The 25,519-nt window shown below is 43.7% G+C and overlaps 1 protein-coding gene across 3 annotated transcripts in view; it reads left to right on the top strand.

Annotated features, from left to right (window-relative positions):
• Window positions 1-8,584: 8,584 nt before the first annotated feature.
• TCP11L2 (t-complex 11 like 2) overlaps window positions 8,585-25,519 on the top strand; it is a 34,797-nt gene continuing 17,862 nt past the window's right edge. The window contains exons 1-6 of one of the 3 annotated variants that reach the window (XM_081129146.1): window positions 8,585-8,734; window positions 17,303-17,495; window positions 20,072-20,207; window positions 21,911-22,031; window positions 23,055-23,278; window positions 25,133-25,269. In XM_081129146.1, coding sequence (XP_080985272.1) covers window positions 17,339-17,495; window positions 20,072-20,207; window positions 21,911-22,031; window positions 23,055-23,278; window positions 25,133-25,269 — 775 coding nt within the window. In that variant the 5' untranslated portion in view covers window positions 8,585-8,734; window positions 17,303-17,338. The remainder of the gene's footprint in view (window positions 8,735-17,302; window positions 17,496-20,071; window positions 20,208-21,910; window positions 22,032-23,054; window positions 23,279-25,132; window positions 25,270-25,519) is intronic. The other 2 variants (XM_081129148.1, XM_081129147.1) reach the window with 2 other exon arrangements.

A 25,519-nucleotide genomic window follows, 5' to 3' on the forward strand; every position in this document is an offset into this window, starting at 1 on the left:
AATCTCCAGGAAAGCGGCTGTCGGAGGGTAGCCATGATAAAGACCATTAATTCTGACCTGCAGAGTCTTGTGGTTTAAGAGCATTTCATACTCTTTCAAAGTTTGGAGAGCAAACTATGCACTTGTGTGTGCCCACGTGTGCATGTCGGGGGAGGCAGGCCTTTGAAAGTCTACTGAGGCGAAGCACTGCTGGACGAGCAAGAAGTGGGAGGGCATAGTTATAAAGGCAAGTCAAACTTGACTCCTACCGTCAAGACACTAAAAATCCAGAGGGGAAAATGAATATAAATAGAAACAAATTCAAAAGGGATGTTCTCAGTAACCTGAGGTCACTTTCACACCTGAGGTTCTATTGCTCTCCTTACCCATTCAACAAATATGTATTCGGCTCACCTAAGGGACATTGAAAGAGGGCCATGGGCAGAGCCGAGAAGGTGAATTACCTCCAGATGTGGGCTACAGATGCTTGTGATGCGGGCGGCATCTAAGCTGAGCGTTAAAGGGCGAGTAGAAATGCGGGAGGTCAGCTTGCGGGAACAGTGGCAATGCCAGAAAAGGGTGGGGTGTAAGTAAAGGCACGGCCACCAATCCAAGGGCAATGGGTGGTCCTAAAGCATAAGTGCCGCGGAGGGTGGGATCTAACTCCCCTCTTCTGGCTGTAACAGCCCTCTAACCCACAGGCCGCTCTGAGCCTGGCCCCCCGCTAGGTGCTCTCCGCTTTCTCACCTCTGCGCCTTCCGTCAGGCTGAGCCCCACCTAGAGCACCCACTCCCTCTCTTCTTCTAGCTAAACTCATCCCTAGGGACAGTTTTAGGGCAGCTCATTCATTCAATGGTTCATAAAATATTTACAAGGAGCCAAAAAATGCACCAGACACGGCACCAGGCACTGAAGGGACAGCCGTGAAGACTGGGGCAGCCCCTGCCTGCACAGGGCCCGGTGGAAGGAGCAGGTACAAGGTACAGGGCGCCTCAGAGAGGCTGCAGGCTCGCCTCCAGACCGCAATAAAGCATCGCAATAGAGCGGTGGGAATCTTTTTTCTGGTGGAGGGTCCTGCCTTCAATTTGTAAAAAACACACCACTTAAGGGGGCATCTGTAATACTTTCAGCAATAAAGATGAGTTAAAAACAAACAACAACAAAACACCACCCCCTGTGAAGCGCAATGAAGTGGAGCACAAGAAAGCGAGGCGTGCCTGTATATAAATGATGGGGTGGTGGGGTCAGTTTCCCCCGCACCCCCGAGACAGTGGGCGACAGCCACTCCCAGGCCCCCGAGGCAGGTGTCTGACTACTCGATGGGACTTAGAGATGAGATGGTCAGAACCAGTTGTGCGTCTCTTGGCTCTTCATCCTCTCAAAGGTAGAATGGGTTAGATTTAGAGAAGCCGGGGAGACACAGCACATAAATAGTTATGGAAGTCATGGAAGGGGCTGAAGGGGCCTGCCCAGGGATGTGGGCAAATTGAGAACAAAAGAGTGACAAATGACACCCTTCAGGGACATCATCACCCCAAGGGCTCAGCAGGGGAAGAACCTGCAAAGACTGAGAAGGAATGGCCAGAGAAGTAAGAGGGCCCGATGTGCGGAAACAAAGCCAAAAATGTGTTTACAGATGGAGGGAGTGTTCCAACTATGATACATGCCATACAGAGATCTAGTAGCTTGAGGACTGAGGACTCACTATTGGATTTGGCAACCCTGAGATTTTTCAGGAAGCTCCCCTGTAATTCTCAAATGAGCCTAAATGCACCCCTTCTATGCTCCCTTAGCATCCTGGGTGGTTTTAAATTAATACTGTCTGGAAATGATCTATCTGTGCGTTATTCTCTCCCATCAGACCATGGCTCTTTAAATTTAAATGCAATACAATTCAACATTGTGTCCCTAGATTGCAGTAGCCACATTTTACGTTTTTGTTTTTTTTTTTAATTTGATTTCCGAGAGAGGAAGGGAGAAGGAAGACAGAAACATCAACGATGAGAGTCATTGATCTGCTGCCTCCTGCATGCCCCCTGCTGGGGTTCGAGCCAACTTCCAGGGCACGTGCCCTGGCACATGCCCTGACCGGGAATCAAATCGCAATCTCCCAGATAATAGATGGATGCTCAACCACTGAGCCACGCCGGCCGGGCCACATTTTACGTTCTTGATGGTCACCTGTGACTTTAGTATATTGAGATAATAGAATATTTCCATCACTGCTGAAAGTTCTTTCAGACAGTGTTGCTTGTATATTAAGTGGTAATAATGGGACTACCATTTGGAAAACTGGACCACCAAAATGACAAATAGCCCCCACAACATCCCCATTTTACACCTGTTAAAATAAGGGCCTATGTATAATGAGTGGTGGAACTTGACTGTGAGCCCTCTGGACTGTCTCAATCCAAAGAACACCCTCCTTCCACCATACTACATTTGCTCTTTAAATATACAGTTAGTTTGTACCTTAATGGATTTGCTCTTTGAAAACTTTGATCTACAAGTACTTGTAAAATTTTTAAAAACTTTAAAAATATACAAGCATAATCAAGATAGCCTTCCTTTAAATAAAGAATTCAGCTTAAGCATTAAAATTCACTTGTACACAATTATGTTGCACCCAGCTTTTCAGGATTTGCTGATAATGTACATGCAGGTATACCCATAACATGAACAAGGTCATGGCCAAGAATCTGTCTCAGGAAATAACCCAGAAATTCCTCATTGTTGCTCTTTACTCCAAATTTTCTTGTAGCCAAATTTACTTCTTTTTTTCCCTCTGCTTCATAAATACATGAGAGAAGCACAAACAGCTTCATGGTTTAGGAGAGCTGGCAGCATTTCCTCCTTGCTTTCTGGAAGGCACGGCCATCCCAGTACCTGGTGCAAGCACCCTTCTAGAGTAATGGAATGTGGGATGTGATTACAAATACTTTGGGCACTTAGTTGATACAGTGCTTGTTGACATGTTGTTATGGAAATTAGATAATTATGCCAATAGGGGATACTTTTCATGTGACACTGCACGTGTATGTGTGTGTGTGCCCAAGCCATGACATAAGTTCTGGTTTCTATTCTTGACCTGACAATTCAGTGAGTCACTGAATATTCCTTTGGTCACCCAAAGTCTCAGTGCCCTAATAAACTGTGGGGGCTAAAAAAACCCCTTTTCTCTCCCACCTTCTAATTTCTTTTAGCTAGGCAAATAATCAAATTATCAGACAGATTAACAGAAGAAAATAAAAATGTTAATACATATGCATGGGAAATTCACATAAGCATGAAAATTCCAAAAACAATGAGGCCACATTGGATTCATAAGACACTTTGGACAAAGGAAAAAAGGGGGGTAAGGGGTATTAGATTTCAGAAGTGAGAATGGGTTATTTACAGGTAGTTTCAGACCAGTGGAACACAGACGGCAGGCAAATCCTTGCTAGACAACTCAGAAACAATGGGACACGTGGGATGCCTAACCAGCAGGCTCCTACCTGAAGCGCTCCTGTTTACCATACTGAAATCAAATTAGGCTAAGGCGAACATCCTAAGGCTTCCTTCCTGAAGGAATCTGAATCTCATGGGCAGAAAAGGGGGGGAGGGTCGAAGATTCTTTCTGAGTCTTGTTTCTTAATAAGCAGCTTAAAATCAATATCCCAAAAAAATGTAGCTTCAGGGTAGCAAAACCTTGGTTCCCTTCAGTACCTCCTACTAGAACCCTCAGGAACTCAGCTGAAAGCTACACTGCAGGCATCTGAATATTCAAGGCTCTCAATTTTTCATCCTCAAATGTTATTACAATTAAAGTCCCATACCACTTTGGGAAAGAATGCATATTCAGTTTATCGTCAAACTTCAGGGAAGGTGAAGGAAGCCCTTAGAAGTCACAGGTTGGGGCAAAACATGTTTTTAAAATGCAAGTAAATGCCATACACTTTGACAGTCTAAGAATTGAGTTCAAAGGGAACTACTTAAAAATAAAGATTAGTATTTTCCCACCCAGCATAAATAATTTTGACATACATTAGAATTTTACATTAAATTATCTTTTTAAAATAATAAGGGCCTTTTGCAAATCTATTTCTTTCTGTAATTTATATGGAAAGCTCCATTTCTTTTCATGACTTTAAAAAATGTGAATAAAAGAGAGGAGGGAAAGTTATGTATTGCGCAGCCCACCACCACTAAGGTATATTTAGGATGACATAGACTGTTAAGAGTGCTATCCTTGCACCGCGAAATTATGCTAGTGACATCTGAATGAATACACCCTCGGCGTAAAAGGAATAAGCCATTTGCATGCATATAAACTAAATCCGAAACATCTCCCAACTTGCCTCCTGAACACTTTGGAGGGTAATTTTTTAGTGCATTTCTATGCATTTCATATATACAGAATACATACATGTGCTCTCTAGTGCAAGTTCTCTCTCAAGTATAAATGTTATCACCACATAATCATTGTTCAACATATGTTGAACATACTATCTGACGACACATTTCTTAATCTTTTCCTTTATGTCTTCTAAGTTTTGCCTCTTATTTTAGAAGCTCTTCCCCCGCTGGTTTTCCAGTTGATGTTTAAAGTGAAGATTAAAATATTCTACAATTCGGGCATTTAGAAAAGGACTGCCTGCTGGCCCAGAGGTGGGGTGAAGAGCATGACTGTCCTGGCCAGGGCTCTGAATCATCTCTTTGGCTTCTCCTAGGTGCTCCTTTGAGTAGCAACTCTCCTGGCCCCTCCCATTTCCTACCCAGAGCTGTCTTCACTGCTGGCTGGATCTTTTTTGCTCTCTAGGGGACAGCAGTCGTTTCCAGGTAGGTGGAGGGGACTCATGGAGGGTGAAGGGAGGGTACTGAGAATGTTTTTTCTTTTAGTATGTGAGGGGTCAGGGTCTGGAGCTGTGTCCTAGGGGTGAGGGTACAAACAATTGGAATGAGAAATAACCTCATTTTATACTAATTCAGTTCAGTGGAGTCAGGGGAAAACTGGTTTTGGTGCTTTGGAAACTTGATCAAGCATCAACATTTTGATTAACTCTCAACATTGGTCAGTGATCTAAATCTGCCTTATATATTCAAGACAAAAAGAAACCAAAAAAAAGAAAAAATCTGCCCAAAAGGTGTGGTTAAAAGTTTGAACATTCAGTGACCAATTTTCTAGTTTGTGTTATTAGCCAAATTATTTTTATTCCTTTCACTTTATATTGCCTTTCCCTCCCCCACCCCTTACTGAATTTTAACCTTTCCTAGCACTTTAAGATTAACAGGAGAGAAAAAGAGAGATGAGGTTCCATTTAATCAATTTTTCTACTTACAGTGGAGTCATATCTTACGTGAGGGGTTAGGTTCTAAAGGGGCAACATAAGGTCAAAATTATGTGCGGTCAAAATTATCCTTGAAAGTTCCTTCAGTGAACCACAAGACCTGGGATATACCCATGTGTTTTTACCTACAGCACTGAAACAGATATATGTTTCTTCAACTAGATAAAATAATTGCTTTGCATTTAGGAACAGGTTAAGGTTAAAATAAGTAGCTTTAAACACTAGACTCATAGTCTACCTGGTGAGATCAGGACTAGCTACATAATTTGTGAGGTCCAGTGCAAAATGAAAATGTGGGCCTCTTTGTTTAAAAAGTTATTATGAATGTCAAGATGGCAGCAGCAGAGCATCAAACCAGGTGTGGGGCTCTTGCAAGTGTAGGGTCTTCTGCAACTTACAGGTTGTACACCCATGAAGCCAGTCCTGGGTAAGCAGCTTGGAACATAATGAGAAGCTTGGAAACTGAGATCAACTCAGGAAGAGAAGCCTTGAAACTCCCATAGAGAGAATCACTGCCAGTGTTTAAATTATTCTCTGTGCTCCCCACACCTTGTCCCATCTGAGTAGTATAGTTGAACTTGCATTATGCTAGACCAGCACAAGGTGCAGCTCCATTATACAAGTTAAATGGCTGAGAGGTTGCAATTCCATATTAAAATAACAGTTTTGGATTTTCTGATTTTTTTCTCAAGGATTCATTGTAATTTAAAACTCAGATGTGCAAAAAGAAAATTAGTATTTACATTTCTTTACTGAGCAAAAATTTTGACCTGCTTTTGGTACTTGCCGAAAGCAATAGATCAAATTCAAACTGCATCACCATGAGTTTGCCAAGTGGTCCCCCCACAAAAGTTAGAAAAATTAGGTGTGACAATGTCTTCTTCAAATAAAAAGCTGATTATTTTACTTCCTAAGGAGGTTACCTTTTTGGACATTTTTCCCCCCAGAAGGTCTTGAACGTAATCTGAGCCAGGAGGATTTTATTCTAGGACTACCTGAGCTATCTGAGCAAGAATGTGATAGAAGGCTAATTTTTTAAAGGAACTGCCTAATACTTGACAACACTATATTTTTTCCCAAAGTGCTTTTATATCCAAGTCAGGCTGAGGGCAGTTGGTCAGATAACTGACCAGAAGGTTTCCAAGTAGCAAGTTATTTAATGTCAAAATAACAGAAGATTGTGTTTCCAGGACATTTTCTCTCCCCGGCTTGGGCCTCTGATGCTACCCCACCTTTTCCACCCCAAGGTTCTCAACCCAGCACATGTTGAAACTTGACTCACCTGCTTTGACAAAAAATTGCTTCCTTGTGGTCTTGAGAGTTACATATTTGAGCTTTAAAATAAGTGCCTTGCCCAGGGTCAAGCAGCTGATCACCCAGGTAGACTGGTCAACTCTCCTGACTCATGCTCACCTGCTCCAAGTTATGTAATAGAGCAAAATAATATTTAAGCTCCTACAAAGCTAACAAAGGAAGCAAAGCTGCAATGTGTCATTGTCACAGTGGCCAGAAGTTTGAGGGATATTTTTGGGTAATCTTTCTATTGTGGAGATTTTAGGGTGTTGATGGTAGTAGTTGTGTGATGGTTGTTATTTGGCAAGAAGTGAAATTGGAGGCGCCTATTATCCTTGCAGCTGATTTCAACAAACTGTATAAACAAGGGCATGAAAGAACCAGGGTGGCGACAGCATTTTCTCTTTAATCTCTTTATTTCTATCAAGTTGTATATTTTTAGAGAAGGGAGGAGAGAATGGCATAAGGAGACACAAATACAATTTTATACAGATCACCAGATAAATTTGTTCTGAGTGGTTTGCCAAATAGTTTCAATAACTAACGCTCATTGGGTGCTTACTGTGTACAGCTCTAACCACTTCACATGTTTTATTTCATTTCATCCCCACAATAACCCGATGAGACACTTATCATTGTTATCACTATTATCCCCACTGATCAAGATCTCATGGGTAGTAAGTGTTGGAGCCAGGGTTTGAACCCAAAACAGTCCCTATTGTAACACTGAATTATTCCATCTAGGATAACTGGCTTTCTGCCCTCCTTTAAAATGTTGCCTCTCTGTTTTTGTTTTGTTTTCTTAGAGCCAGTCTTGCCTCCACAATCCAGACATGATTTCAGCACTAAGTAAAAATACTTCAGGCTATATAAAACTCACTTACACCCTGCATGAAACTGTTTCCTAAATAACACCCATTTACACCTGGCAGAAGATAGCGTGGTTTTCATGTGCGGGGGGTGGGGGGGGGGGTGTTTCTGTACATCCTGAAGCATGCCCACAAGAGCTGAGCAGTAGGCCTGACCGCACAGAGCCCATGCTGGCACCGCTTATTTACATTAACCAATGTCGAAACTTCTCCCGTACGTAGAGTTAGGTGCTGCCAAGAACCCTAGAGGAAGTAAGATGCTTTATCTTTCGCCTGCACACAAGTTTACTCTTCAGAGAGCCTGGGTGGGTGTGACTCCCGGGAGCTAATCGGCTAGTCCAGTCATATGCAAATCTGGACCCGAGTTTAGGTGCAGGTGCAGACACAAAACGAGGGTGACACTGTTGGTTGCTGAGGTGCGTGGAAACGCACTTGCCACGTCGTCAGCCAGGCTGTCTCTGTAAGTGTGGCCGGTGTGACAGTGAGCACCCAATTTGGATCGCCCCGTCTAAATGAGGGGTGTCCGGGTAGTAAAAATGCCACCTGCGGCCGGGCGTTTGCAGCAATGTCCTCAAGCTGGTGCGCCCCCGGCAATCTCAAGAGGATCAGTCCAGCGCTTGTAGGAGCGGATCTCTGGGGGCTTCGCCACGCTCCCAGCTCCCTAGCTCCGCCCCCAGCTCCCTAGCTCCGCCTCCAGATCCCTAGCTCCGCCCCCAGCTCTGCGGCCCCCCCCCCGGCTCCGGCCCCGCCCCCTAGCGTCCTGACAGGCCCCGCCTCCAACGCCTGGAGCTCCGGGCCGCACTGCCGCCCCAGTTCCGTAAACACTTCTCTCCCCGCCCCTAGGAGCTCCCGGACTGTACCACTCCCAGGACGCGGGGGGAGACGTTCCCTCTCGCATCAAGTACACCTTCAATCCAAGCTCTCCTCAGGTTCTTTCATCCGAACATGCAGAAACATGATCTGTAGTAGGTGAAATCTGTCAGGACTCTGCTAGCGGAGCCTGGAAAGCCCTGGATTCCACGCTCCCCCGTGCTGTCTGTCCCCCACTCGCCGGTTACGTGATAGTCACGCCGTGGCTGCCTCGTTAGAGTCCCTCCTGGCCCTTTAAATACCGCGTGGGGTGCGGGGGACTCGGAGGCTGGGGGTGGTTGGACTCCTGAGTTTTCCAAGTGCTTGTGCCACGCTGGGTGAGGGGGCACCCAGAGACCCTCGACCCGGGTTCACTCAGTCGCCTTCTCCTCCGCCTGTCTCCGCGCGCGGCCGGTGCGTATCCATCCCGGGGGAGGGGTCGCCGGCTCTGAGGTGACCGGCCCAGGCCGGTGGAGGGGGACAGGTTGGCATGGGGCAGCCCGGGGCCTCCCCGCCCCACCTCAGAACTCAGTCCTGGGACGCCGAGGCCGGGGCGATAAAGCCCACCCTCCCCCCAGTCCACTTGTTTGACCTCGAACCGCCATCCCGCGTGGGAGCCGGGCGCGGGCACCGAGTAACCACGACGGGTGTCCGGGTGGTCGCGGGCGTCGGCCCCGGAGGCGGCCGCGTCGCTGCAGCTGGGCCGGTGTTTACATCTCGCTGGGCGGGTGCCAGCGACCGCTCTGCGAGCCGCTTCCCACCATCTGGGCTCCGGGAAGGGACACCCTCTCGCCCGCGACCCCCGGCCCGGCCGAAGTGAGCGAACCGAGCCGCGGTGAGCGCCCGGCGGGGCCCGAAGCGTCTGTTTGGGGTTTGTTGCCGGGGTTTCCCTGGCACTCGGCTGGCCCTCCGCCGTCCCCTCCCCCAAGAGTTTGTTTTGACAGGAAACGTGCTGCTGGAGCGGAGAGGCTGCTGGAGGACGCGCGTTGTGAGTGTATGTGTGGGGGATGGGGGGACGGGGCGGCGAGTCCGTGCCGGCTCCGGTGACCCCCGGTAGGGGAAAGCGGCGGGAGGTGCCATTCAGGCCCGGGGTCCAACCCCTGGCCTCTCAGGGATGGCTGATACTTCCCAGAGCTGCTCCTCTCGGTGGCACCTCTGGGGTTGACAGCGATGATTTGAGGTGGCAGATGGACGAACGTGGTGGTGTGTTTTCTTTAATATTAGGGAAAAAAAATTGTTCTATTAAAGGAGCGATTTCACAAACGATAGGAGCGATTTCACAATGATACAAAGTTTCCTTTTAAATGAAATGTATTTCAATGCACAAATCTGGTGACGATAAAGAGAAGTGGTTGATAAATCAGCGTGTGGTGAGGATGGCAACGTGGAAACAGGTGTGAAGAGGGGAACTCGGATGACTGGCGTTTGGGAAGCACTGCCTTGGATGGCTGTCCCGGTACTTTTGCTTTGAAGAAACTAGACAAATTTTCCTTGCCCCCTGTGGGCCCACCAGCCTGCAAGATCCCCATGTTCTCATGCTCTCCAGCCCAGAGACCTTGCTCTTTGCTACCTGCCGACCGTAATGAGGTTATGGCAGTGTTTCCCACTTCAGGGGGCTCCCTGCCTGTCTTTTCCTCTTGCCTCCAGGGGTTTCATACATCACCCTGGCAGCCCTCAGAGGCGGCCTGACTTGAAGTGGCCCAGGGCTAAAGATACCCGGTCATGTGTGGAAGCAGCTTCAGTGCCATCGTGTGGGGGGTTGAGGGCCCCAGAGGGCACGGGTACTAAAGCAGGGCAGCCAGAGGTGGGAGGAGCGGTGTTTTCAAGGATGAAAAGTGCCTAGAAATCCTCCTCCCTGATGCTGTCATGTTATGTGCAGTCGAACATCTGCTGTTCTAGACAATGACTGGCCTGTTGGCTTTTATCTAGTTCTTTGCTGGCTCTAATTTGATGAAGACCAGTATTCTCTCGCTGAATAGAGCAGGCACCTCTCTCTCTGCTCTGTGGTTTCTGCTTTGCTGAGGATGAATAACTTTTGAGCTCTGCTCTTTGGGACTGGTTCTAAAAGCAGCATTTTGCAGAAGATGGAAAATTTTCCACACCAACTGCAGTTTTTCTTCAGCGCCCAACCTTACTCCTCTGACTCCTTGCCCTTTACTACACACATGTGAATGCTTGTCCTGGCACCTGACCTTGATTGGATCTTCAAAGATGATGCCCACTAGATGTTTCTTGAAATTTCTCTTTTCTCTGACAACCTTAACTGGATGGGTTCCTTTCCTCAGGGCCCTACTGGATAATCCGAACAATGCACTTCAAAATCTTTTTGACTTATACTAGTTTTAAGCAGTTAATCCTTTTGATATTTGAATTTTAACTAGGGATTTTGTAGTGCTTAAAGAATAGCTTCCTGATAGAGGATTTTCGGTCAGCCTAGTGGGGTGGTTGAGAGTTGTTCTGGACAATAGACTGTTTCAGTGGTGCCCTTCACGGTATAGCACTTGAGCCGCCACCCTGGGGTAAGGTCAGCTTGCTACCACATGTGCACATGTTCACGTGGTGATAGGTACATCGATTTGGCAGAGTGGGAGTGGAAAGAATGAGCAGCACACTGTATTTTCTCCAGCCATCCTAGAGTGGTAGAAAGCATGGTCTTTAGGGATCCTCTACCTGGATTTGAGTTGTGTTGCTGCTGCTGTGAATCCTTGGGCAGGTAATTTAGCCTCTCTGAGCCTCTTGCATATAAAATGGGATAATAGCAGTACCGTAGTTAGCAAGGTTATAGTGAAGATTCAAGAAGATAAAACATTTCAAGCACTTTTCATGGGATCTGGGTCAAAACAAGCATCTAATAACCATTAGCCTTAATTATTATTATTTGCTATCAGTGAGCATTGAGAGGGTAGAAAAACACAATGTAACTGTGTCTTTGCTAGTTTGAATTATTGGTGCCTTAGGAATGTGTTGAATTTCTAAGGCACTGGGAATTAGAGTGGAGACATAGCTCCTTCCTGAAAGCTGCTTAAAATTTAGTGGGGAGACAGTTATGCAGAAACAACAATGTACTTTAAGTGACCGCATAATGAGGATGTAAGTAATGTGAATGAAGCAGAAGAGAAGGAAAGCCCAAGGCGTCTTATGAATAGGAGCGTGGCTCAGTTTGTTCTTCAGTGATACTCACGGAGCTCTCGCTCTATCCCAGGAAGAGTTCTAAGCTCTGGATGGCTAAATTAGATGGACTGATTGGGGATATCAGGGAAAGTGACTTTGAAGTAGTAACGCTTAATTTCAACTCTGAATGACAACAAGGAGCCAGTCCTGTGATCAGGGAGAAGAAGCATCCCAGGAACAGAGAAAAGCAGGTGCAAGTGCTCTAAAGTAGGAAGCTTGGCTTTGGCTTGTCTGAGGAATCAAGAGAAGGTCTGGAGCAGGAAGGGTTGGCGGGAGAGTGGTACAGGAGGAGGTGGGCAGAGGCCAGATCACAGGAGTGTAAGCCACCGCCTGGAGACTTCTTAGGGAGAGGGAAACCACATGGCAAAGGACTCTTAAAAAGGATGATTTCTTTTTCCTCTTGGTAAGGACTCCGGCCTGCTTCCTGTGTTATTCTCTAGGTGCTGTTCAAGAAGGACACTGGGACAGTTTCACTGTGTAGGAGAATGTGAGAGTGGCATCTGAGCTATCATGGGCGGGAACCATCAAAACTGAAAAACTGCGGGAGGATTGGACTGTTTCGAGTTAGGCTTGAAGTCTCATTTAGTACTTTTGTCTTTTAACCTTTTGCTCAGAAATAATTTCAAACTTACAGAAAAAGTTGCAGGAACAGTACAAAGAATTCCCTATTGTCTACCTTTCACTTACATTCACCTATTAACATTTTGTTCCATATGCTCTATTGTTTTCTCTTTCATTTGAGTAATTTGAGAGAAAGTTGCATACATCTTAGCCCTTTATTTCTAAATACATAATCACAGTGCACTTATCGACTTTAGTAAATTTAATGTTGTAATACAGAGGTAGATTCAAATATTGTAACAATGTTCTCAACTGACCTAGTAATGTGCCCCCCCCCCCCCCCCCCCCCCCCCCCCCCGGTACTGGATCCAGTCTAGGCTCATCTGTTGCACTCACCGGCAAGCATCTTTTCATCTGGAACATAGCCTAGCCTTTCTTTGTTTTCATGACATTGACATTTTGGGAATTCATAACTTTTAGTAAGAATAAAATAATTGTCGATAATCCATTAGTAGGAACTTGTACTTGACATAGACTATTTCATCTTCACAACAATGTAAACTGATCTTCCCTCCATCTGTTATGAAACACAGGATAGCCTCTTCAGGTGCCTGCACCCATTCCCTCCTCTCTAAAATATCAGTGGTCATTCTGCCTTTCATTCATCCACTTATTGATTCAACAAGAAATATTCAAGTGTCTGCTGCATCCCAGTCTTTGGCCTTGGAAGGAATGATATAATATTGTACTTATTATTATTAAACATGGAACACTGCAATGAAAAATGTTCTTCTCTTTGAATAGTGACCCACTGTAGTATTGGACGCTTTGCTTGGAGTTATCTTCTGTTTTCACCTTTGACTTAACGTCTGGCCTGTGAGTAAATCTTCCAGGTTTGAGATGTGGTGTTCCAAGAAAGTTGTGTGGTTTGCTTGTGAGTTGCAGTGGCGAAGGTTAAGTAGATCTAAGTTTGTCAGTATGAGAAGCATTACCTTTCTTAAAGAATCTGCCTGGTTTCATTATCACTTGTTCTAAGAGAGAATCCAACATAGTTTTAAAAGCAGTCTAATTACCCTCAGTGTTTTTTGAATCAAGTAGCATTGTCCCCAGATGACTTACATGGAAACCCAAGACCAAGAAGAGTAAGAAAAGGTGTGAGGGAACTTACAGAAGACCATTTACACAAGGACTGGACACTTGCTTTTGGCTTTTGTGTTTCAAACAAGTGCAAGAGTTCTGTCCTAGGTTAACTACCAGTCTTCTTTATCTATAGGGAAACATGCTTTTATCATCATGGGATAAAACTGTTCTTCTCACTAGAGTTTTTAATGCCTAAAATGATAACAGCAACAACAAAAGCAAATAATATTAATAATAGCATGTTTATCTATAGGGAAACATGCTTTTATCATCATGGGATAAAACTGTTCTTCTCACTAGAGTTTTTAATGCCTAAAATGATAACAGCAACAACAAAAGCAAATAATATTAATAATAGCAAACATCTGTACCCTGTTTACACCGATCAGACACTTCCATGTATATAGTACTCTGTATACATTGATTAAATGGAATCTCACACCAACCCTATGAGTTAGGTAATATTAGCATGCCTACATTAGGAAACAAGCAATTTCCAAAGAAAGCAATAATGGACATTTTGGCTTCAAAGAAAAGTTTCTGCTTAGATCCTCTAAAGCCCAGTATTGGGGGAGGCTTCTGCCAAATAAACAAGTTTCTAAACATTTTGAAGCTTTTAAATTTTCTGTTGCATTCCCTGTGCCAGAAACTCTACCTTCAGTGAATTGTTGGAAGAAAGCATGGTTGCATGCTATTAGCTATGCCATGAATACATTTAATTTCTCAGAACTTATAGTGATGCCTCATGCAACTCTGGGTTTATAGCATTTTAACAGTACCTTGCTGAAAGGGAACTTATAACTGGACCAACCCACTCAGAAAAATGGGATGAAGAGAGTAGATGTGATGTATAGAAAGTCACACAGGGACTTAATGACAGACCCAGGCCTCACATCCTCGACTTCCAACTTCTAACTTAGTTCTTTTATTTATTTTATTTTTTATTTTTAAAGAATAGTTTATTGATTTTTGGAGAGAGAGGAAGGGAGAGAAACATCCATGTGAAAGTGCAACATCAATCAGTTGCCTCTTGTATGCCCCATACCAGGGATCGAGCCCAGGAATTGGGCGTGTGCCCTGACCAGGAATTGAACTGGCAACCCTTTGGTGTGCAGGGCAACACCCAACCAAATGAATCACACCAGCCAGGGCTAGATCTTTTACTTTTTAAATCTTTGTACTTTGCTGCCTTGTTAAACACAATTTAAAAACCTATGAAGTGTGCTGTTCAGCTGGAGTAGAAAAAATAGTTCATAAATTCTAATGGATGAATTTATGGTTAAATAAATCCAGTGGATTAATGTATGAATTAACCTGGTTCATAAATTCCAGTGGATGGAAGCTTTTATTCACCTTTACTTGGTAAAAACAGCCAAAGTAAAGAGAAATAAGAGCAGGCCATACATTGCACAATTGTTACAGTGAAATGACTGAAAAAAAGTGAAACAGAGTTTAAGATATTTAAATAAGAGTTTGCTAAGTACCAGAGAATATTAAGTCTTAAACCTACTAAGGTTTAAGTGTAGGTTTCAGTGTAGGTTCTCTGCTCTACCACTTGAACTTTGGCAGTGCCAAGCCTGTAAATGTGTAGCGATATCAGTTTGCAAATGTTCTGGTTGAAGCTGCACCAAATGGGATTCAGTGATTCCAATTCAGCTGACACCAAATGAATACTTGTCACATACCCGACCCTGGCGGTAGATGAGACACAGTCCCTGCCTTATTAAGGAGAGTTGGAAGTAGCCATGGGAGGAAAAACACTGTACAAGGGACTAAGCAGTGTCATGGAGGTGAGATGTGCTACAGGTATACAAAGAAGAGTGCCCTTAGCTCTGGCCAGACGGTAGAGGGAGGGCTTCCTGGAGGAGGTAGCACTTTTCAAGAAATGCCATCAATGAGAAGTAAAATATTGGCAAAGAGACAACACTAGAGGGAAGGACAAGCATTCATTCCGTTTAGGATCTGGGGTTTGGTGGAAGTGAAAGGATTAAAGCAGCCACTTTTCTTTTGTCCTGCCCCCTACTCCCCAGCAGATGGGAGTTAAAGCTCAAGTCGAATCTAGTTTGCATGGGGTAAAGGAGGTTATTTCGCCACTGAGGATGCTAGGGTTCAGGGCTATTTTATAACCTGTGTTCATGGCGGTTGGCCTTGGGACTCCAGGATAAGGTGACTATCTCTACCTGTTAGCTTCCCCAGCAGCTACACTCAACTCCTTGCCCTTCGGTCTGCAGAGGCAACCTCCAAGTCAGTGGTTTTCTGTTTGTGAAAGTGGTGGGTCAAGCAGGGGTGCATTTCTGTGAGTGACAGGTCTAAAGAAGTTTGTCTAGATGAGGCCAGACGCAAATGACCTTGGGCTTTGGACCCTTAACCAGTCCCTTTCAGGCCTGTCCTTGTCTCTCCCACCCAAGAGATAAAAAGTGGCACTATTTCTCTCAACAAAGGCTAGATTCCCACTTAGTCCCAACCCTGCCTGCCTCTCCTTTCTCATGTTCCCTCAGCAATGCCCTGTTTTGCCTTTTCTTGTCTTCTAGCATCTGGCACACACAGTTTCGGTAACTGGACTTGAGAGCCACGAGAACAGGGCCCTGTCTGTTTTGTTCACTATTACTTTTCTCAGTGCCTGGTACACAGTAGGTACTCAATAAATATGAAAGGAATCATTGAAGAAACTGTGCAGGTATTTCTAGACATACTATGCATAGTCGTGGTTTCACATCCTGGCAGCTTTGAAAGCTCTGTGTACCTCATTGCGTGAGCTGGGTCAGATTTAGAGACTCAGTGAACCCTTACTATCACTACTGTCCATTTAAGATTTGAGATGCCTTTGTCCTCGAGCCCAGGTTTCCCCTCAGCGTCATCTGCCACCACACTCACATGAAAGCCAGCTTTCTCACGGGCCTGGCTCAGGCTCCTGGGCTTAGGTCTGGGCATCCTGTGTGCCCAGGATCTCCTTTCTAGGGGGTGACTGGGCCCAGCTGCCCTGCTCTGGGAGGCACTCTGATGTCCCAGAAACAGCACTGAACGTAGAGTCAAGGGACTGGTCTTATGACATAGTAAGTCTTCTTGTCCCTCAGAGCCTGTGCCCACCAACCTGTGAATCAGGATCTTCTGTGCCTGTTTGTCCACTGGGTTGTAGTGGGTACTTTGTAAATTGTCAAGTATAAGCCAGATATCAGGCCTGACTCTTCATATCCTGGCAGTTCACAAGAAAATGGAGAACATGAAAACTTGACAGTCAGAGATTTTAATTAGCCGCCTCCTTTCCTTGGGAGGCTCACAGACAAGAAACGAGGCTGACTTCAAAAATATTTCATTTCAAACAAAGACATAAGAACAGTAGCAATAACTGACATTTGAGTGCTGCACTAAGCACTTTAGTAAGATGAACCCTGTTTCATCCTCAAGGAATCCTATGAGAGGAGTCTTTCAGCCCAGTTTTACTGATGGGGTAGGTGAGGTAGATGGTGCAGTGACTTCCTTAGGGCCACATGACAAAAGGCTGAAGGAGCTTCTAACTTAGGCAGTCTGACCACAGAGCCCCACTTTTTTTCTTTTCTTTTTAAATACATCTTTATTGATTTCAGAGAGAGGAAAGGAGAGAGAGAGCTAGAAACATCAACGATAAGAGAGTCATTGATCGGCTGCCTCCTGCACACCCTCCGCTGGGGATCCAGCCCGTAACCTGGGCATGTGCTTTCACCGGGAATTGAACCACAATCTCTTGGATCATAGGTTGATGCTCAACCGCTGAGCCACGCCAGCTGGGCCAGCACCACACTCTTACTCTTACCTTCCCGTGTTTTAGCGGTCCAGGAGGAGAGATTGTGTACTCTGCTTTGTTTCTTAAGGATCCGTTACTACTGAGAGTTCACATCCACACTGAGTATGTCCTGAGTAAGCTCACCCCTGTGGCTGTGGTTTCCCTTTTCTTGAAGGCAGCCTTGAGGGCCTAGTGACAGCCTGGCTGGGTGCTATGGGAAGCATGCGGCCATCCTCTGATAGCCTTTCCAACACTATGACACGTGCGACACGGCGTCTACACAGGAGGAAACATTGGCACTACCAGTGAAGTACCACAGAATATTGACACAGGTCTCTTTGTCTATGCAGGTACCATCTCTTTACCCCACACTCAAGTAACACAAAATGCCCTTCAATGACGAGAAGCAGTGTGTGGGTGAGGACCAGCCAAGCGACTCAGATTCTTCCCGGTTTTCCGAAAGCATGGCCTCGCTCAGTGACTACGAGTGCTCCAGGCAGAGCTTCACCAGCGACTCCTCCAGCAAATCCAGCTCTCCTGCATGTAAGCTGACAGGGAGCAGAGGCCGGGGTAGCAGGGTGGTTCTAGACCTGTGAGCTGGATTCTGAAACTAAATGACTGAGATCAGAGGACAGACTTCCCCTTCTTTCTAGATATACCTGAATAGGACCGCAGGGGCCCTGCAGCTACCTGTACAAGCTCTCAGGGACACATAGCCACTGACGTTGACCACCTGCCCATTTTTACTTTCATCACTGTGTCTGACCTGCTTTGGTCTGACTATAAATCAACCCCACCTGTCATTCTCAAGAAGTGGAAAACCAGTCTTTGACATCACTTAGTAGGCCACATTTAAGGATGAATTGAAATTGGTCTTTTCTGATCATTTCTGATTGACATGAACGGAAAGTTTCCCCAATTCAAGGGTCAGGGAGGAAGTGAAATAATCTGAAGGGTTTCCTGCTGATTTCAAAAACTGTTGTGCAAATCACCCCAGAAGAGTACCCATAAGGAGAATTACTACACCAGGAGGGTGAGAAAGCATTAAAAGAGTGGCCCTGGTGAAGGGAGTCATCTTCCTTTCCTTTTTTGTGTGTGGGAGCTAGAGATGTGTAAACCTGGTGTGTCTTTTTTTTAAAGCCTTTTAATTGGCGTTTTATATAGAAAATGTCACACTTAAGCTGAAAAGCAAATGCAGAAAAAAAGCAACTCATGCTTAATATGATCAAATGCCCACTTCAAAAAAGTTGGTTCATTTGAATTTCCTTTAAATTTGTACATTCTCATTTTTAAAAATTGGGAAGTTGATAAGTGTAGAGGAAAGAAAACATTGCCTGTAATATCACCCAAAGGTGACAGCTGGCAGTGTGCCCTCGTATCTTTATTTTTTATTTATTCACTATAATATATTTTTAAAACATTGTTTTTATAACTACTTACTACTTCATCGAGGGAATATACAATTAAATATATTTAACCATTGATTTATCATTGGACATTTAGTTCGTTGTGTTTTTTTGTTTGTTTTTTCTGTTACAAATAGTGTTTTATGCATACCTTGGTGCATAAAGCCTTTCCAGGAATTCCTTCGATATAATTGGATTATTGGACCAAAGAATACAGACATTGATTGTTAAGGAAATTCTTAATGGGACAGAGAATTAGCAAAAGAATTTGCTAGCAGCTACCCAGCTTTCTGAGCTTTTTCTTACTCTTTACACTGTGCACAGCGTTGATACCTATAAAAGGGTACCGAGGAATCCTGAAGAAGGATTTTACTAATCCTGTGTTATCACCATTCCTTCCTCCTCCGCCTCCTCTTCCTCTAGCAAAAGGTTGCTAGTCAGTACTATTGTTTGAGGTAATAATTTTTAATTAATAGGAGCTAAGAGTTCCAACAGTGATTTCAAAAGGACCTGATTTATTAGAATAATTTTTAGAATAATCTTTATGAATAAATAATTATTTATTAATTTCTTCTGAGAAGTACATTATGAAGCTTATCAGATTTATTTTAATTATCTACAATTTATTGAGTTCTTACTATGTTCTTCTTTACCTAAATGATCTTATTTTGTCACCTCAGAACAGCCCTATGAGGAGGCCAGTTATGCCTCAGTAAAGTCAGATAACTACCAATTGGCAAAACTTAGAGCCAAACCTAAGTGTTATGCTATACTGCCTATATTTTTAGAAATTATAGTTTAAAATTTTATTTATTTATTTATTTTCCTCACCCGAGGACATTTTTTCCATTGCTTTCTAGAGAGAGTGGAAGGGAGAGAGAGAGAGATGTCAATGTAAGAGAAAAACATCAACCGCCTGCTGGAGGCAAGCACCCTGGCCTGGGCCGAGCCTGCAACCGAGGTACGTGCCCTTGATCAGAATAAACCCGGGACCCTTCAGTCTGCGGGCCAGCGCTCTAACCGCTGAGCCAAACCGGCCAGGGCTAGAAATGATAGTTTTTAAAAGTCAGTTATTTCAGCCCTAGCCGGATTGGCTCAGTAGTTAGAGCATCAGCCCTTGGGCTGCAGGGTCCTGGGTTCAGTTTCGACCGAGGGCACGTACCACAGGTGAAGGCTTAATCCCTGGCCCGGTGCATGAGTGGGAAGCAACCCTGCTCACACATCGATGTTTCTCTCTCCCTATCTCCCCCTTCTACTCTCTCTGAAAATCAATAAAAGAATATCCTCAGGTGAGGATTGAAAAATAAAAGTCAGTTATTTCATATTAAGTCTGCTTAAATTAATGAGACTTATGAATTACAGAATAAAAAGTAGTCATCAATTTCCTGTATATTACATGTAATAAATGCAAATATAGTAGGCACAAAAATGAGGTGATTTAATTTTAAAATTAACTTAGCTTATATTACTAAGATTATCTCAAAAACGGTGAAAATTTCTCAATGCAGTAACTGAAACTATCAAAGGATTTCTTCAATTTTTGAAGTCTTAAATATTAAGCAGGGGAATCCACCTGTTTTAGTATATATTCTTCTTACTCATAAAGTCCTGAAAATATATGTTGGAATAACTTACACTCTGGCTGCATCAGGAGGCTTCATTGGATGACAACTTCTCCTCCACAACATTCACTGGTTTTTGCTTTTCTCTCAGCAGCAAGCCCTCCCAGGGTTGTAACATTTGATGAAGTGATGGGCACAGCAAGGAACTTAGAAAACCTGACTCTTGTTCATGAAATTGCTGTCAATGAGAACTTTCAATTGAAAAAAGATGCCCTCCCTGAGAACAGGTAACCTAGAGGTGTTTGTTGTGCGTAAACTGTACTGCAGATTGTGTACACACACAGTCACACTGATTCCTGCAAGTTCTCTGCAAGTATAACACTAAGTGGGAACAAACATTATCTAGTTCCGTAACAAAGTCCTATAGTTGTTTTTAAAACCATTCCTCTGGGGTACATGTTACCCATAATCTTTAGAACTCAGTCTATAGATCATTTCCTGAGGGAAGCTTTTCCTGACATTCCTGAGCCCAGTAGACTACATGACATCCCCTTGTTAAAGACTCCTGTCGCCCCTTCTACCTCCCCTTTGTTATGATGTCTTATAATTTTATGTTCAATGTCTGTCTTTCCCACTTGACCCAAAGCACCATTAACTATGCCTGTCTTGTTTGCGCTCTCCCTATTACCTAGCAGAGTACCTGACATATAATACATGCTCAAGAAATCTTTGCAGGTTGACTTATTAAAAACTGATATTTACATTGTGAAAGATAAAGAAATGCAGCTGAGTTACCAGAGTGCTAAGAACAGGTGATCCAGAATCCTCTGCATGTGGGAATCACAACTACATAGGCTCCCCTATTTAACCTCACCACAGGCACTTTCAGTTATAGACACGCCCATATATCCTTCCTCACCCTCTCTGGCTTCAGTGGCCGGGCCAAAGTGGAGAAAGGCTTGTGGAGATTGCTACAGACAAATCATCTTCAGAGGCAAAGTTGGCTCATGGGAATGGCACTGAACCTTCAACCTCACAGTGCCATTTGTAAACCAAGAGGCATTCTCTCTATCACTTAAGACAACATAAATTTGATTCCATTCCGAGCTTTTTTGTTTGTTTTAAAGCAGGGCAATAGTAAACATAAAAATTTTTTAAATATAAAATGTGGGTCATAGTCCTCCTCCTGGGGATGTTCCTAATAATGCTTAATATTTTTTAAGATTACTGGCCAAACTAGGTGTGTCTGGTTTCCATGGTAACTGCACTTCCTCATGACCCTTTATAGCAGCTCTACTGCTACACTCCTAGGTTAGGGGCATAGAGACTGGCAAGTAATTCTAGGGCAGGGAAGTATGTGCTGATCTCAAAGCTGTTGCCTAATGGTGCAGTTTAGTAGGGATGTGTATTTTAGTGTGCACCTATTTTAGGGCATTGACTTAAGGGGTAAAGCAAGGTGGCCATCTCCTCTATTGTGAGCTCTTCCTAGGAAGCAGCTATTTCAGCAGTTTGGTCCGGCTAACTTTAAATGGGACATCGAAGCTGAAATTGGCAGGCTTTCAAATACGTGCCTCCTTGGGGCCAATCTGTTCTGTTCTGTGCCACGAAACTTCAGCTGTTGAGGAAAGAGCAACTTTGCCATCTCATCCCAAAAATCTAGAACAAGTCTAAGAATCTTTAAAAGAGTAGCTAGGTAAATTACGGTATCTCCTTAGGATAATTTTATAAACTTATTGAAATCTATAGGAAGGAAGCATTTTAAAAGTCTAGGGGAAACACGATAGAATATTAAATGAAACAACTATATAATATTGTACGTACTGGGTACTCTATGTTAAAACAATACATAAAAGATGGAAATAATGTGATGATAGGCAATTTTTATTCTTTGTTTTTTTGCATTTTCTAAAATTTCTACCATGAACATATTCCTTTTATAAACAGGGAAAACAATGTTCATTTTAAAAAACAATCCCTATCATTCCTCTAGCTTGGCCAGCCGAGTGAAGCGCATTGTCCACCAGGCCTACTGGGACGTCTTGGAATCAGAACTGAATGCTGAGCCTCCCGAGTATGACCATGCCATCAAACTGTTTGAAGAAATTAGAGAGGCAAGTTGACATTGTCTGTGTTAATTAGTAATTGTTTTCCCCCAAAGACTATTTTCATGTACTCTGAAGAGTATCACTCTTTTTGAAAAACTGAGCAAGTTTAATCACTGGGAGGGATTTTTCCTTTGCCACCTAGAGTAGGGTGGAGGCTGGGAAAATGGGGCAGTGGAGGGAACTTGGAGTGATGCTTAGCACTCAGAGTAGTGGTTGTAGTGGTTAAGAACAGACTGTGGAGTTAGATAGTCCTGGTTTGGTGGTGGCCTCTCCGTCTTTAAGTCTTATTTCCTGAGTACTCACAGGGTTGTTGTAAGGATTAAATGAGGTGACAGTTATGGTTTTAGCTGACATTAACAAGACACTTGCTCTGTGCCAAGCATCAGACTGTCCATTTATCCTCACCATAACACTGTGAGGTAGTTACACCTATTATTTTATATAAAGAAACCAAGTTCCCTGACTTGCCCAGGGTCACACAGCTTTGAGGGGTGGAAAGGGGTGTGAAACTGAGGCACTTTGGCTCAGAGTGCTCCTGCCCATGTGCTATGTGTATAAGTACCATGTCTGCTATGTACTGAGTATTGAATATAGGTGGCTTATGTAATATATAATAAAGATATGTAAAATATGATATACTCATGGAGCCCGTGGTGGGGATGGGGGGGGGGGATTCTGTTTGCTCTTCTTTAATGGATTCTTCAACTTGTTCTTTCTTTGCACAGTTTATCTGTAAACCTTTTGAGGTTCTTTCAGTAATATTGCTTCCTTACTAGTTGCTTTTATTTTGAGAGAATCATTAATTTTCCTTGAAAAGTGGAGGGGACTTTAATTCAGAAGCTAGACCTTTCTTTTTAGAGTTGAGACACTGGAGTGCACTGATCTACCACCCATTCCATGTAAACTTCTGTGGCATCCAGGGCATTAAAATATGGACAGGGAGGTTGGTCATCTAGATACTGAAATAAAAAATAACAGCCTTTACTCATGTAATGCTGCTGTTAATTTTTCTTTCCTTTCCCTGTGTAGATTCTTCTCTCTTTTCTGATTCCTGGTAGTGGAAACCGGCTTCGCAACCAGATCTGTGAAGTTTTGGACACAGACCTCATTAGGCAGCAGGCTGAGCACGGCGCTGTTGACATCCAAGGCCTGGCCAACTATATCATCAGTACAATGGGAAAGCTGTGTGCTCCCGTGAGAGATGATGATATCAGAAAGTTAAAGGCTACTGGCAACATTGTGGAGGTGCTGAGGTTAGCACTTTTCTTACTTGCATTTCCTTAGAGTACGTTCGAGTTCGCACAGAAGGGAAGTGTGGGGATTGAGGGACACAGAATAATAACTGGTCTCTCAGAGGAATCCTTGCTCTTAGGAAAAATAACAAATAAACAAGGATTTAAGTCAGCCCTTTGCTGTGTGCATAAAGTTTTCAGATAGAATGATCTAATAGGGTTGTTGGTTGGCATGTGCTGGGCATTAGGGATGCTGTGATGAACAAGCTAGCGACAGCCCCTGGCCCATGGCAGTTTACAGTCTAGCAGGGAGATGGACCTTGAACAAGGAAGTACAACTGAGGTAAGTGCTGTGGAAGGGGAAGTAGAAGGTTAATAGAGCCTCCAGCAGGAGGGCCTAGTCAAGGATCTAGAAAGGCTCCTTTATTAGGGTAATGCTAGCTGCTATAACACAACCACGAATTCTCAGTGATTTAACCAATAAAAATTAGTTTCTCATTCATGTCACGGTCCAAGTCAGGGGTTTTTGTCAGGCAGCCTTCCGCATGTCAATCAGTGACTCAGGCTCCTACTTGCATTGGCACCACCCTTGCCCAGGTCTGTAGGGTCCTTTACACTCAGCTGGTAAATAGGAAGGAGGTCATGGGGAGGGCATACCCAGTGGTTAACTACCTCAGCCCAGAAGTGACACCTTCCACTGACTGACTAGTCCTAAGGTCCCACCTTAGATTGAAGGAGGCCTGGGAAATGTGGTTGCCGTCTGGAAACGCATTTCCCAACCACAAATCCACACTGTGGAAAGGGGGCATGGATCTTTGGTGGTCAGCTAACCATTCTGCCACAGCTTCCCTGAGGAAGTGAGAATGTAATCTGGCTGTGCAGACAATAATTTATTTGTGATTGTAGAGGAAGGAGGAGTCTGCAACACCTTTTGCCATTGAGGGGAACTTTTCTTTTGTGTGTGTGAATATAGCCATGTTGATATGTAAGTTTTATGTAATAGTATTGGAAAGGTAGGAGAAGGAAACTGCATGTAGGAGGTAACTTACTTTATGACCTTGGGCAAGTTGACACCTCTCAAAGTCACTTTTCCCCATCTGTAAAATGGATTTTATGCACCCTTAGAGTTGTGCTCAGCTTTGGCAAATTTTCATTCTTCAGTTGCAGTATCTTTGCTTCTAGTTATCTTATTACCCATGTAGTGATAGCAAATCTTGGTCATTCATTAAGCATCTACTGGGTGCCACTGTCCCCTACAGTTTACATTCATTATCTCATTGACTCTTCACAACATCCTCCAAGGTTGATCTTGTCTTCTCCTTTCAAAGGTGAAGAAACTGAGGCTCGGAGAGATTGAGTAATTTGTGCCTGGTCGCTGAGCTGGGTTTGAGCATCGGGCTGCCCAACTTTAAAAGGAACTATTTTCTCCTGTACCTCAGCACCCTGTCCTTTCTTGTCTTGTCTTTTTTCTTACTCCCTTCGGAATAGAAACCATATATATTATGTTCAGACTCTTTAAAATTTCAGGGGCTCTCAAGTGAAAATTCCTTCTTGAACCTTTTTTTTTAATCTCATTGTTAAGAATCACTGTATATACTTCATAGCGTCTTTCTATCAGTTCAGGACAGGATGTAATGGCTCAGCTGGAAGTAGTGTATTTGCTAAAGCAAATACTCTTGGGAGCTGTAGAAGAATACATTTGGAATGCATGTCTAATGCCTTCTATGAAAAGTGACCTTGCCAAATGGCGATTGGAATTTAAAAACCATTTGGGGGATGTTTATTTTTACCAGCCTGGAAAATCAGTAAAAGTTAATGAATTTCAGATTAATTTCTTAATCACCTTTCTAACTATTTTAACTCTAAACTTTTTAGACAAATATTTCATGTTCTGGACCTCATGAATATGGACATGGCCAATTTTCTAATTAGGAGTTTTAGACCACATTTTCAGCGGCAGTTGGTGGATTATGAGAGAACCAAGTTCCAGGAAATTTTGGAAGAAACTCCAAGTAAGTACATGATATTGTATATTTATGTTGAAATTAGGTGAAAATACGATATTTTATTTTTGACATCTTAAGAAGTGTCACTAAAGAATTTTTGCCTTTCAGTGAAACATTTTTTTAACTTTTAAAATTGACATAACAAACTTATAATTGTTTTCTATGTCCCAGGAACTGTGCTAAGCACTATTCATTTCTTTACACATGAGAAACAATATTTATTGAGCACCCGCTGTGTCCCAGACACTGCCTGGGT

The sequence above is a fragment of the Miniopterus schreibersii genome (genome assembly GCF_964146895.1).
Source record: "Miniopterus schreibersii genome assembly, chromosome: 2".
Lineage (NCBI taxonomy): Eukaryota > Metazoa > Chordata > Mammalia > Chiroptera > Miniopteridae > Miniopterus > Miniopterus schreibersii.